At 54.7% G+C, this 14,103-nt stretch overlaps 2 protein-coding genes across 13 annotated transcripts in view; both read right to left on the bottom strand.

Annotated features, from left to right (window-relative positions):
• Nucleotides 1-2: 2 nt before the first annotated feature.
• Nucleotides 3-3,776, bottom strand: B3GNT4 (UDP-GlcNAc:betaGal beta-1,3-N-acetylglucosaminyltransferase 4). Of its 2 annotated transcripts, none has more exons than XM_005572487.5 (2): nucleotides 3,697-3,776; nucleotides 3-1,223 (listed from the first exon to the last, which is right to left on the bottom strand). In XM_005572487.5, the coding sequence occupies exon 2, from the start codon at nucleotides 1,212-1,214 to the stop codon at nucleotides 153-155; it is 1,062 nt and encodes a 353-aa protein (XP_005572544.3). In that variant the 5' UTR covers nucleotides 1,215-1,223; nucleotides 3,697-3,776; the 3' UTR covers nucleotides 3-152. The 2 variants fall into 2 exon arrangements, with proteins under 2 accessions (XP_005572544.3, XP_005572543.3); XM_005572486.5 differs by lacking the exon at nucleotides 3,697-3,776 and adding an exon at nucleotides 2,833-3,043.
• Nucleotides 3,777-4,124: 348 nt separating this feature from the next.
• Nucleotides 4,125-14,103, bottom strand: part of LRRC43 (leucine rich repeat containing 43) — a 22,012-nt gene continuing 12,033 nt past the window's right edge. For 2 of the 11 annotated variants that reach the window (XM_015431675.4, XM_074008211.1), the window contains 5 exons: nucleotides 8,775-8,916; nucleotides 8,446-8,574; nucleotides 8,175-8,366; nucleotides 7,779-7,812; nucleotides 4,125-4,281 (listed from right to left, as the gene is read on the bottom strand). In XM_015431675.4, coding sequence (XP_015287161.3) covers nucleotides 4,154-4,281; nucleotides 7,779-7,812; nucleotides 8,175-8,366; nucleotides 8,446-8,574; nucleotides 8,775-8,916 — 625 coding nt within the window. In that variant the 3' untranslated portion in view covers nucleotides 4,125-4,153. Of the gene's footprint in view, nucleotides 4,282-7,242; nucleotides 7,445-7,778; nucleotides 7,813-8,174; nucleotides 8,367-8,445; nucleotides 8,575-8,774; nucleotides 8,917-14,103 lie in introns of those variants that run through there. The other 9 variants (XM_045366152.3, XM_074008212.1, XM_045366153.3 and 6 more) reach the window with 8 other exon arrangements.

Below are 14,103 nucleotides of genomic sequence, written 5' to 3'. Positions count from 1 at the left end.
AGCCAGGTTGCAGTGTTTTTAATCAGAGCTAACAACGTGAGGGGAGTTACAAAAACCAAGTCGCATGTTCTGTAGACCAGCAGGGATCAGTTTCTCACGGTGATAGAGAATCAACACTGAGTCCACTCTCAGGCTGTTGCCCAACCCACCCTTCAGCGCTGGGGTATGGGGGCAGCTGCACACTTGAGCCCCTCATCTGTCACCAGTGCCCACATGGTCCACATCTCTAGGGGGCTGAGGCGGTGCACCAGCAGGAGCCCCCTATACAGGCAGGGGTCTAAAGGGTCCAGGGGCTGCCGGATTCCAAATGTCTTGAAGCCAGCATGGTGCATGGGGCTCAGCCCCAGCCGCCTCAGGCACATACCCACAAAGACGTCATCAATGGGGAAGAGTTCAGCCTCTTCCATGGTAGCCTGGAGGCGCCGCACGGTGGCTCTGGACATGACATACCCTCCCCCACCAGCATAGGGTGGGTAGTGGGTGGCTCTGTACATTGAGAGTGGGATGAAATATTTGACCTTAGTGTTCCTGTTGGGCAGGGCTTGATGGATGACATCTCCCACCAGGAGGTCCTGGGCCGGGTCCCAGCCATCCAGGAACTCTAACACATTGGGAATGTGGACAAAGACATCATCATCTCCCTTTAGCATGAAGTGGGCCTGGGGGCAGGCAGCCACCACCCAGCGCTGCAGGTGCAGCTCCTTGAGCGTCAGGTTGAAGAAGTCCTCAGTGAAGTCCCACTGGAGGATGTCATCAAACTCTCTACTCTCATAGGCCAGCAGCTGGGCTGGGGGAGCGGGTCCTGCCACCCCCAGGAGGAACACCAGCTTCAGCTGCCGGCCCTTAGCCCAGCCCCCAGCCCTGCCCCACGTGCTGCGGATAGCCGCACGGCGCTCCACGTGACCAGGCTGTGACTTGATGGCCAGGAGCAAGAAGGTATCCTTGGAACAGCCGGAAGGCTCCAGCAAGATAGAGAAATTTCGGCAGTGGCGATATGTCAAGAAGAGGCGGTGACGGCTAGGCAGGGACAGAGAAGCGCTAGCCACTGTGTGATTGGGTGGACACCGGCTGTGACGGGGTGCTGGGGGAGCCCAGAAAGGTTGGTGGGCCGTGGGGTCTCCTGCGGGCTTGGCCTCCTTCCTCAGGAAGAGCAGGCAGCCGAGCAACAGCACAGCCAGGCTGTACGAGACCAGCCAGCCCAGCCTGCGGAGCATTGCCGGTCCCTGCAAGGAGAGAGCCACCTGAGCAGGGTCCAGTCCCGGGTCCCTGTTGCTGTCCCCAAGAGCTGGGCAGGAGTTAACCTGCACCCCAGCAGCTAAGTCCCTGCTGGCTTCTGGACTTCTTTTTTTTTATTCTCAGTGTGTCCTCAGGCTCTTTCCAGAGTCCTCCCTCCCCTGAGGATGGGCTAAGCACAGCTCCTTTGCCAGCCCTTGCCCTCCTCTGCCATCATCTGAGGACTCCTAGGTCTGTCTTTCCCAAAATGATTTGCTGCCACTTTACAGCTGACACCATAAATGTTCCCAGCCATTGTCCCAGGAAACTCGAGCACCTGATGAGTTTTAGGCACAGACTCAGTTTAGCTTGAATCAAATTCACTAAGTATGGAACTGACACCATTTCCCAAAAAAAAGCCTGGTGCCTGTGGGGTCCTGTGTTGGGCATCTCCAAGATGACCAGGAGTGCACTGCCTCCCTTGGAGAGGAACCAGCACCACGGGGTGGCCGTGGCCACCAAAGCACACACCCTTTACACCTGCCTCAGAGGTTCGGGCTTCCAGGCGGTAGTGAGACAAAGCCACACACAGCAAGAGGGGGAGCAGGAAAGCTGGGGACTTGTATCAGGGATGGCTTCGGAGGCCCCCGCCCTGCCTTCCCACCATGCTCTAAGGGCTGATTTCTCCCAGGGACCTGAACAGAGAAGGATGAGGAGACAGAATCCAACCAAGTGGCCCGAGTTCCACAGTAGCAAAGCCAGGCTTCAGTTTCTCATCATTTTGGTCCCTTTGGTGTCTCCCTCTGCCCCAGTCCCCTCCCCTTCACCTCCACTGCCAAGTCGTCCTGTCCCTTCACTTCTGACCAGTCTGCCGCACCGGCCACTGCCACAGCCACCGCCACCAGAAAAGCAACTGCTAGGTGCTAGGGATGCAGTGGCAAGCAAGACAGGGTCGCTGCCCTCTCAGAGGGAAGCACAAAATACATAGGAACCGGGTATGTTGAGAAGTTACAATCTAATGCAGATAATTGGCTGACGGGGAGGACGGATCCTATAGCCAGGGGTAGCTAACAAAGCCCTCCTTGATGGAGGGACGTGTGAGCAAGAACTGGGTGAGGAGTGGGACCTTGCCTGAAGACCTGGGGTCTCTGCAGGCTGAGGGCAGAGTCAGGTAGCTCCAGGGCAGGAGTGAGGGGAGAGAGAAGGGAGAGGGGGGCCCAGCGGGTTTACAGTAGGAGACGGCCTGCCCGGCCAGTGAAAGAGTTAAGGTTTTGTTGGTTTTTTGAGACAGTGTCTCTGTCACCCAGACTCTACTGCAGTGGCACAACTATAGCTCACTGCAGCCTGGAACTCCTGGGTTCAAGCGATCCTCCGGCCTCAGCCTCCCCAGTAGCTGGGACTACAGGCGTGCAGGGCCCGGCTAATTTATTTTTTGTAGAGACGTGGTATCTGGGCTGGTCTGGAACTCCTGGCCTCAAGCGATCCTTCCGCTTTGCCTCGGCCTCCCAAAGCGTTGGGACTACAGGCGTGAGCCACCGGCCCGAGTTTTCTGAGCGCCCTGGAGATCTATGCGGGGGCGGGGGACAAGGGGGTCTGGCCGAGGTGGTGAAAGAATCCGACCTTTGGTAAAAGGCCACTCCTACCACCCCTTCCCTGGTGGGCTGCGGAAGGCTGGGGAGGAAGCATGAAGGGCAGCTGGAGACTGTCTCCGTGCTCGGGATGCCGGGCGGCGGCAGGGTCGAAGGGAGATGAGTCTCGGGTATGAGAGCACCGCAGGCTATGGGCGAGGGGCCCGGGTGGGCGGCGGTGCCATTCACCGAGAACAGCGCACGGCAGGTGGCTTGGTTCCGTCCCGGGAGGTTTCAGTCCAGGCTGCGCCGCGGCCCGGGTGGTCCGCGGGCGTCCCCAGGCGCTGGCCGCACAGCCTCGCCCCGCCGCCCTCCGAGCCGCGGAGACCCCAGAGCCCGGCTCTCCACCCGCCGCAGGGCGCACGACCCCTTCTGGTGGAGCGCGGGTCCTGAGGCTGCGCTCGGCCTCGGGCGACAGCCGCCTCTGGTCCTCACAGGACTAGGTGACCCAAAACGCCCCGGCGCGGGCAGGGGGCGAACTCTGGTTCATTCTTTCAACGCGACAGTCTCTGAAGGGCTGGCGGCAGCAGAGACCCACCCCGCGGGTCCCCCGGGCCGGGCTTGGCGGCAGCGCTGCGCGTCGGGCGCGGGCGGCCCAGGCTGGCGGGGTCTACGACGCCCGGCTCCGGCCTCTGTCCCCAGCCCGGAGAACCAAAGCCGAGCGGCCCGTGGGTCCCGAGCCGTGCCCGCCGAGGCCAGACTCGCGCCGCACCCGGGCGGGGCCGGCGTCCTCGCGGGGACCCTGGGGAACCGGGGAGCGGGCCGCGGGGTGCAAAGACACGGCCGCCCTGGCGACGCCCCTCCCCGCACGGTGACCCAGCCTCTCACAGCAGCGGGGGCCCGGCCCCCAACCTACCTGAGCGTGACGCCGGGGTATGGGCGAGGAGCTCGCGCAGCGGAGCCAGGGCGGATGGTCCCCAGGTGCACTGAGCTCTCGGGGCTCGGGGGTGGGCGGGGCTTCTGGAGGAGGCGGGGATTTAGGGCGGAGATTCTGGCGGGGGCGGGTTCTGGCGGGGGCGGGTTCTGGCGGGGGCGGGTTCTGGCGGGGGCGGGTTCTGGCGGGGGCGGGTTCTGGCGGGGGCGGGTTCTGGCGGGGGCGGGTTCGGGCCCTCCCGGGTCCCAGCAGCGAGTCTCCGCAGCGCCCGGGGCTGGACGCACGGGTCCCGTGCCCGGTCCTGGGGTCCGCACGAGCGGGTCGGGCAGAGGCTGCTCCTCCTCCCCAGGACGCCGGCGCCACGCCCGCCCACCCCGACGCGCGCAGCGGGACAGACGCCGAGGCGGGAGTGCTGGGAACAGCGTTTATTGCCCACGCCCTACACGGCGAACATGCGCAGAGCCTCCTCCGCCGAGCGGCACTGGTTCAGCTGGATCTGCACCTCTACCGTCAGGGGCTCGGGGTGGTAATCGCTTTCGTAGATCGGATTCACGGCTTTTGGCTTTTCTGAGAAAATTAAAACACGAGCATAAGCCCCGGGAGACGGATGGGCTGGCGTTCTCGGTCGCTTTGACCCATCCCAAATGCAAGCCCTGGGCCCTATCCCAGCAGGAGCTCAGTTTCCGTCCTCGGGTCTTAACCGTAATAAGAAAATTAAATTGAATTTAATTAGATCATTTAATAAGTCGCAGCTGTTTGAGTTGCAAGACTGGCTGCTTTTTGCTTTGAGACAGTGTCTTGCTCCGTCGCCCAGGCTAGAGTGCAGTAGCGCGATCTCAGTTCACTGCAGCCTCCGCCTCCCAGGTTCAAGCGATTCTCCTGCCTCAGCCTCCAAGTAGCTGGGATTACAGGCGCCTGTCACCACGACTGGGTAATTTTTGTATTTTTAGTAGAGACAGAGTTTCACCATGTTGGCCAAGCTGCTCTCGAACCCCTGACCTCAAGTGATCCGCCCGCCTAGGCCTCCCAAAGTGCTGGAATTACAGGCGTGAGCCACAGCGCCCAGCTGCAGATATTTTCTTAAAAAGGAAGTAATTTGCCGGGCGCGGTGGCTCAAACCTGTAATCCCAGCACTTTGGGAGGCCGAGACGGGCGGATCACAAGGTCAGGAGATCGAGACCATCCTGGCTAACACGGTGAAACCCCGTCTCTACTAAAAAATACAAAAAAAAACTAGCCGGGCGTGGTGGCGGGCGCCTGTGGTCCCAGCTACTCCGGAGGCTGAGGCAGGAGAATGGCGTAAACCCGGGAGGCGGAGCTTGCAGTGAGCTGAGATCCGGCCACTGCACTCCAGCCTGGGCAACAGAGCCAGACTCAGTCTCAAAAAAAAAAAAAATGAAGTAATTCTAGCACTTCGGGGGAAACAACTGAAAGCATTTCAATAAATTATAACATTTGCCCTAAAAATGAAAAAACATTGTTACTGCCACCATGAAGTTACCAATTTTCCAATACTCAAAGATCTTTCTAATGACGTGGGTGCTGATAGTAAAGAACGTGATTTTTGGAAAATGCATAGTGACGGGTGTCAACAGTTGGAATGTCTGCATAAGTCGGTTAACCTGTAGTTTACAAGTAACTCATGCATGTTACAAACCGTGCATGGTAAAATATCCATTCAAAATGCAAACTAGACTTAATTTTAATCTGATTATGAAAAATTCAATATAGATTGTTTTCACATTGTAACAACCTTTAAGAAACTACCACTTGTCAAATTTGGTGTAATATTAAAGAAATTATATTATTTGAAGGTCTATTAAAATACTCCCCTCTTTTCCAATTATAGGTCTGAGGTTGGATTTTCTTTATGCACTTCAATTACAGCAACATATTGCAAGCGGTTGACTGCAGAAGTAGCTATAAGAATCCAGCTGTCGCCGGGCGCGGTGGCTCAAGCCTGTAATCCCAGCACTTTGGGAGGCCGAGGCGGGCGGATCACAAGGTCAGGAGATCGAGACCACAGTGAAACCCCGTCTCTACTAAAAATACAAAAAATTAGCCGGGCGCGATGGCGGGCGCCTGTAGTCCTAGCTACTCAGGAGGCTGAGGCAGGAGAATGGCGTGAACCCAGGAGGCGGAGCTTGCAGTGAGCCGAGATCGCGCCACTGCACTCCAGCCTGGGCAACAGCGTGAGACTCCGTCTCAAAAAAAAAAAAAAAAAAAAAAAAGAATCCACCTGTCTTCAATTAAGCCAAACATTAAAGAGATTTAAAAAAACTTTTTTTTTTTTTTTTTTTTTTTTTTTTGAGACGGAGTCTCGCTGTGTCTCCCAGGCTGGAGTGCAGTGGCGCGATCTCGGCTCACTGCAAGCTCCGCCTCCCGGGTTCACGCCATTCTCCCGCCTCAGCCTCCGAGTAGCTGGGAGTACAGGCGCCTGCCACCACGCCCGGCTAATTTTTTGTATTTTTAGTAGAGACGGGGTTTCACCGTGTTAGCCAGGATGGTCTTGATCTCCTGACCTCGTGATCCGCCCGTCTCGGCCTCCCAAAGTGCTGGGTTTTTTTTTTTTGAGACGGAGTCTCGCTCTGTCGCCCAGGCTGGAGTGCAGTGGCCGGATCTCAGCTCACTGCAAGCTCCGCCTCCCGGGTTCACGCCATTCTCCTGCCTCAGCCTCCCGAGTAACTGAGACTACAGGCGCCCGCCACCACGCCTGGCTAATTTTTTGTATTTTTAGTAGAGACGTGGTTTCACCGTGTTAGCCAGGATGGTCTCGATCTCCTGACCTCGTGATCCGCCTGCCTGGGCCTCCCAAAGTGCTGGGATTACAGGCAGGAGCCACCGCGCCCAGCCAAAACAACCTTTTAAGGCCATCTTAACCCACAGATAAGTATCACAAATCATGTATTCATATAGGCATGGGTTTTGAAGTCCAGTAGCATATGCCCTTCAACGTTTACTTCTTCAGGCTGGTGTGAAATGGCACGATCTCAGCCTACTACCTGAGCTTGAACCTGCCTTCCAGGTTCAAGCAACTCTCCTGCCCCAGTCTCCTGAGTAGCTGGGATTACAGGCACTCACCACCGCACCTGGCTAATTTTTGTTTTTGTTTTTGTTTTTGTTTTGAGACGGAGTCTCGCTCTGTCACCCAGGCTGGAGTGCAGTGGCAGGATCTCAGCTCACTGCAAGCTCCGCCTCCCGGGTTCACACCATTCTCCTGCCTCAGCCTCCCGAGTAGCTGGGACCACAGGCGCCCGCCACCTCGCCTGGCTAGTTTTTTGTATTTTTTTTAGTAGAGACGGGGTTTCACCGGGTTAGCCAGGATGGTCTCGATCTCCTGACCTCGTGATCCGCCCGTCTCGGCCTCCCAAAGTGCTGGGATTACAGGCTTGAGCCACCGCGCCCGGCCTAATTTTTGTGTTTTTAGTAGAGACGGGATTTCGCCGTGTTGGCCAGGCTGGTCTTGAACTCCTCACCTCAGGTTTATATAAGCACGCCAAAGTGCTGGGATTACAGGCGTGAGCCACCACGTCGGGCCTGTTTCCACTTTTCAGCTTCAGCATGATGGGTTGCTCTGCTGTGATCAGGCCTCGTGCCTTTGCAGCCACCTCCCATGGCTCTCCCTGTCTCCTTTCTCTCCCTCCCGGCTGGATGTTCTTTCTGAACCTCAAATCTGAGACGCACCCGTTTCAGATGCTTCTGCAGCTCCCCACAGGACAAGTCCAGGTCCCTTTTACAGCAAATGAGGGCCGATGGCCTGAAGCTGGAGGCAGATACCTCGGAAGCAGATGAACCCCAGGCAGCCCCAGCTCCAAGCCCTTGCCCCCTATGGCTCTACCACAGGTGCCTTCCCCACCCGCGCCACAACCCACACAGGCCCTGTGGTCTGAGGGCTGCAGAGAAGAAATAACAACACTGGATCCTAAGGGGGGATGTGGCCTCTCCCCAGGCCAGGCCAGAAGCTACCATTCCCCACCCTTCTGTTCCTTTGGCCTCCACCAGGGCTGGCTCTCGGCGGGTCCTACTGACACTCCCTGCCCTCAGTCACCACCATCGGCACTCACCTTTTTTGGCAACTTTCTTAATCTTCTTTGAATCCTGAGAGAAAGAACCACAAAACGAGATGCTTACTGGAGAGGGGAGGTGCTGGAGGAGTGTCTCTGGGGGCCCACGTCCTCCAAGACATCTGACAGGTCCAGGAAGGCGGGGGTCTCCTGGTGAGGGTGCCTGCCCCAGCCCACCCCCAGGGGAAGGCTGCTGACTGGGCCAAAGTCCCCAGAGGCACCCTCTGTGCAGGCAGCAGCACCAGCAGCCTCGCTGGCTGCGTGACCCAGGGAAAGGCCCTCCCTGCCACCTCCTCCCCATCCGGTGACCTAGGCCCTCAGCCCTTGCTTGCCCACAGGGTTCCGGTGGGGAGGGCGAAGGCAGAGGTGGAGGATGTGGCTGGGGCCCGGCTGTACCCTGGCCAGTGTCAGCCTGTCCGATGTCAAGGTGCGGACCATGCCGAAGTTGCACACAGTGGACACCAGGGGCTCCCCGGCAAGCAGGGGCTCCAGGATCACCAGGCCCCGGCCCAGCACCTGGAGGATGGGGGGGTCCTGCCGGAGCTCCTTGGGCAGCTCTTTCTTCTTCTTCGGCACCTTCCACTCCTGCTAGGGGAGGACAGGAGGGTGGGACATGTCGAGGCAAGGATGTGGCCAGGCTGCCCTCCCCAGCACCAAGGCCCAGTACCTTGGCCGGCTCTTTCTCTCCTTGCCCCTTCCTGTCTTTCTCCTTCCCTTTCTTGTCCTTCTCCCCCTTTCCTCTCTTGGCAGACAGGGGACTGTCAACAGCAGGTAGCACCACAGGCCAGGAGAGAATCTAGGGGGAGGAGAGAATCCTCGAGTGAGCAGAGGCCCAGGTGGGCTGCCTGGGGTCGCCTCTCCCTCACCCTTTCTGGAGCGGCGCTGAGACCTCATCTAACCAGGGAGCGGGGCTCCCATGGGGGACGGCCCAATGGGAACAGGAACAGGGGCAGAAGTGCAGCCTGTGGACAGCGGGCGCTGACTCCGCCTGCCCACCTTCTCTTCCACGATGGTCACAGTGGTCCCCGCCAGCAGGAAGGCCTTCAGTGGCACCAGGTCCCTGAGAGAGTGCTGCATCTCGTAGCCGCACGGGATGACCTCAGCCCAGGGCTTGTGGGTGGTGTTGAAGAGGACAGTCCTTGGGGAGGGAGAGATGAAGACGTGGGTGCCGTCAGCCAGGGGCTGTGGCCGGGGACCCGGAACAGGACTGCGAGGGGACATCCGAGGAGACCATGAGCATCGAAGCCCACAAATAGCGTGAGGCAGGGCCCGGCTGCCAGCAGGTAGGGCAAGGGGACCAGAAGGCCAGAAAGGAATGTGGCCACAGAGGAGACAGCAAAACAAAGGTGCGTGGAGCCCTCCTTCAGAGGCAGGACCGCCCTGAGCAACTGACAGAAACCAACCACAATGCACCAAGAGTTGTTTGTAAAGAGTTCAGCCAAGGGCTGAGCGTGGTGGCTCTGGCTTCTAATCCCAGCACTTTGGGAGGCCGAGATGGGAGGATTGCATGAACCAAGGAGTTCGAGAGCAGCCTGGGTAACATGTCGAGACCCCGTTTCTACAAAAAATAGACACATTAGCTGGGCGTGGTGGCACATGCCTGTAGTCCCAGCTTGAGGTGGGAGGATTGCTTGAGCCCAGGAAGTCAAGGCTTCAGTGAGCCATGTTCATGCCACTGCACTCGAGCCTGGGCAACAAAGTGAGGCCCTCCTACAGGAAAAAAAAAAAAAAAGCAGAGGCTGGACGGGGTGGCTCACGCCTGTAATCCCAGCACTTTGGGAGGCCGAGGCAGGCGGATCACGAAGTCAGGAGATCGAGACCATCCTGGCTAACAGTGAAACCCCATCTCTACTAAAAATACAAAAAATTAGCCAGGCATGTTGGCACGTGCCTGTGGTCCCAGCTACTCAGGAGGCCGAGGGAGGAGAATCGCTTGAACCTGGGAGGTGGAGCTTGCAGTGAGCCGAGATTGTGACAGGGCACTTCAGCCTCACAGAGTGAGACTCCATCTCAAAAAAAAAAAAGCAGAAACAATTCTAGCCTAGCCCCAGGCTAGAACACACAGGCGACTGGAGTTTCCTAAGTCTCAGAACACCATGGCAATCCTGAAGCAGCATCCCACTCGGGAAGTGACTTAACATAAACTGTTCTACCAACTGAATCACAGCATGAAGGAGAATTAACAATATACTCCAACAAATTTAAAGTATGTCCAAGTTGAACGTTAATAGAAACCAGAAGAAAATAGAATAAATAACTTATTTCATCACTGAGGATAGAGAACACTTTCCCTCCAAGATAAGTAGAGACCAAGTTGCTAAATGAAATATCACAGCAGGTAAAGCCCAGTAAATTAACGAAGGCTTGTAAACTGTGAAAAACCAAGTGTTACAAGGGAAATGTAAAAATCGTGAAACTAGGCCGGGCGCGGTGGCTCACACCTGTAATCCCAGCATTTTGGGAGGCCAAGGCGGGCAGATCATCCTGGCCAACATGGTGAAACCCTGTCTCTACTAAAAATACAAAAATTAGCCGGGCATGGTGGCAGGTGCCTATAATCCCAGCTACTCAGGAGGCTGAGGCAGGAGAATTGCTTGAACCTGGGAGGTGGAGGTTGCAGTGAGCCGAGATTGCACCATTGCACCCCAACCTGGGCAACAAGAATGAAACCCCATCTCAAAAAAAAAAAAATTAAATTAAAAAAAGAAAAAAGATTGAAGCACTGATGCTACACCATGGATGAACCTTGAAAATATGATACTCAGTGAAAGAAGCCAGACACAAAAGGCCACTCATTTTGTGATTCCATCCATATGAAATGTCCAGAACAGGCAAATCCATAGAGACAGAAAGTACTTTAATGGTTACCTTGGACTAGAAGGATAGGGGAATCGAAGGTGACGCCTAATGGGTACCTTTCTGGGGTAATGGAAACGTTCTGGAATTAGACCGTGGTAATGGTTGCACGACTCTGTGAATATACTAAAAACCACCGACACATGCGCTTTAAAATGAACGTTATGATATGCTAACTATATCTCAGCCGGGCGCAGTGGCTCATGCCTGTAATCCCAGCACTTTGGGAGGCTGAGGCAGGTGAGTCACTTAAGGTCAGGAGTTCTGGTCTCGAACTTTCCTGGTCAACATGGTGAAACCCTGTCTCTACTAAAAGTACAAAAATTAGCCGGGCATGGTGGCGGGCACCTGTAATTCCAGCTACTCAAGTGGCTGAGGCAGGAGAATCACTTGAACCCGGGAGGTGGAGATTGAAGTGAGAGAGATCGCACCACTGCACTCTAGCCTGGGCGACAGAGCGAGACTCCGTCTCAAAAAAAAAAAAAAAAAAAAGAAGAAGAAGAAATGTAGTGAAATGGACACATAGAAAGAATCCAAGATAGAATGTGAAAAATTGTACTTCTCGCCAGGCACGGTGGCTCATGCCTGTAATCCCAGCACTTTGGGAGGCAGAGGCGGGCGGATAACCTGAGGTCGGGAGTTCGAGACCAGCCTAACCAAAACGGAGAAACCTTACCTCTACTAAAAATACAAAATTAGCTGGGTGTGGTGGCACATGCCTCTAATCCCAGTTACTCGGGAGACTGAGGCAGGAGAATCGCTTGAACCCAGGAGGCGGAGGTTGCAGTGAGCCGAGATTGCGCCACTGCACTCCAGCCTAGGCAACAGAGTGAGGCTCCATCTCAAAAAAAAAAAAAAAAAAGAAAAAAAAGGAAAAGAAAAATTGTACTTCTCAGCTTAAAGAAATGTTGACCCTCCTGAATAAAAAATGGCATTAAAAAAATCCCAAACCGGCCGGACGCGGTGGCTCAAGCCTGTAATCCCTGCACTTTGGGAGGCCGAGACGGGCGGATCACGAGGTCAGGAGATCGAGACCATCCTGGCTAACACAGTGAAACCCCGTCTCTACTAAAAAAAAAAAATACAAAAAACCAGCTGGGCGCGGTGGCGGGCGCCTGTAGTCCTGGCTACTCGGGAGGCTGAGGCAGGAGAATGGCGTAAACCTGGGAGGCGGAGCTTGCAGTGAGCTGAGATCCGGCCACTGCACTCCAGCCTGGGCGACAGAGCGAGACTCCGTCTCAAAAAAAAAAAACCCAAACCAGTGATAACATATGTACATAAATGATACAAACATATGAAGGCTAGCACTCAACAATCTAGCAGAGAAGTGAGGAGAAGAGTTGAAAGTCTATCTGCACACTGTCACCGTGTCCACTGCAGTCATCTTCCTCAAATGTGAAACCTGATCTCATTACTCCTCTGCTGAACAACTTTCCCATAGTTTCTGCTTAGGAGAAAGGGGTCTTTTTCTCTCTCTCTCTCCAGCCCTGTCTCTTGCCAATCCCTGCCTTCCTCCATAGTTAATCTTCTTGCTACCATTCCTCCTGTGAGAAACAGTTTAAATGGTCCATTTGCAAGGCATGAAAAATCTAAGTACTGGCAGCCAGCCTTGCAGACGTGACAAACCACACGACTCAGGCACCTAGAAAGTCACGCTTGGCCGGGCGAGGTGGCTCAAGGCTGTAATCCCAGCACTTTGGGAGGCCGAGATGGGCGGATCACGAGGTCAGGAGATCGAGACCATCCTGGCTAACACAGTGAAACCCCGTCTCTACTAAAAATACAAAAAAAAACTTAGCCGGGGGAGGTGGCAGGCGCTTGTAGTCCCAGCTACTCGGGAGGCTGAGGCAGGAGAATGGCGTGAACCCGGGAGGCGGAGCTTGCAGTGAGCTGAGATCCGGCCACTGCACTCCAGCCTGGGTGACAGAGCGAGACTCCGTCTCAAAAAAAAAAATAAAATAAAATAAAAAAGAAAGTCACGCTTAGCGAACAGGAAGTAGAGGAGGGGTCAGCCCATAAAAGGGGGCCAGGCGTGATGGCTCACTCCTGTAATCCCAGCACTTTGGGAGGCCAACGTGGGTGGATCACCTGAGGTCAGAAGTTTGAGACCAGCCTGGCCAACGTAGTGAAACTCTGTCTCTACTAAAAATACCAAAAAAAAAAAAAAAATTAGCCAGGAGTGGTGACGTGCGTCTGTAATCCCAGCTACTTGGGAGGCTGAGGCAGGAGAATTGCTTGAACCCAGGAGGCAGAGGTTGCAGTGAGCCGAGATCGCACCACTGCACTCCAGCCTGGGCGACAAGAGCAAAACTTGAGTGGGGAAGGGGATGCAGTATGATCTTATAAGGGGATAATGAAACTTAGGTGACACCCAGGAAGATTGTAACCCCACAGTACTCAACCAATGAGGAACTGGGAGAGGGGTTTGCCCACTAGGAGATAAATGACCTGTTGTGACTGCCCCAGCTGCCTGCCTACCAGTCACCGGATCTTGCAAAACTGCCATTAAAAGTCTCATTTCCACTGTTCTTTGTGTCTAAGTCTATGTGCCCACCCTAGGGGCAGAGATTTGTCCTGTACTTTCTCTGGTGTACCGCTTGTGACATTAGAATATGTAATTACTGTTTGTTCACTTCCTTCATGAAAAGGTAAGTGCCCAAATAGAACAGATCTTTTTTCTGAGACGGAGTCTTGCTCTGTCTCCCAGGCTGGAGTGCAATGGCGCGATCTCGGCTCACTGCAACCTCTGCCTTCCGGGTTCCAGCGATTCTTCTGCCTCAGCCTCCTGAGTAGCTGGGATTACAGGCATGTGCCACCATGCCCAGATACTTTTTTATATTTTTAGTAGATACAGGGTTTCACCATGTTGGCCAGACTGATCTCGAACTCCTTACCTCAAGTGATCCACCTGCCTTGGCCTCCCAAAGTGCTGGGATTACAGGCATGAGCCACTGCGCCCAACCCTCTAGAACAGACCATTTTCTATCTGATTTGTTGTTTGTAATCCCGATACCCAGCATCACACCTGGAAATGGTATGTGGATGACTGGCATTTGCTAATTGTTGAACTTGGGCAATTACATATGGCAAATAATTATATGGAAAATATAAAGGCTTACAAGTAAACTAAGGAATATAACTTAAGACAATTTAAAATAAATCTATTAGACTGCAAAAACAAAATGTATTTTTAGAAAATCAATGTGGAAATTCTGTTTTAGGACATGGTAGACTAGACTATACTGGACAAACCTTCCTGCTGAGAACAGTCATATCAGCTGGACACAATATTAACATTATCTGTTGAAGGTGCTGAAGAGCCAAGTCACAGAATTTTCAGGGCCAACATCAGGGCAAAGGGGAACAGTCAAAGAGAATGAGCTTAGTGCCACATTAATGCTCAAGAGCCAATTCCAAAAGTGGTGGCTGAGAAGCTGAAGGGAACTTTAGGCAACCTCATGGGCACTAG

This window comes from Macaca fascicularis, chromosome 11 (assembly GCF_037993035.2).
Source record: "Macaca fascicularis isolate 582-1 chromosome 11, T2T-MFA8v1.1".
NCBI classification, from domain to species: Eukaryota; Metazoa; Chordata; class Mammalia; order Primates; family Cercopithecidae; genus Macaca; species Macaca fascicularis.
This window is presented reverse-complemented; position numbering and strand designations above follow the sequence as displayed.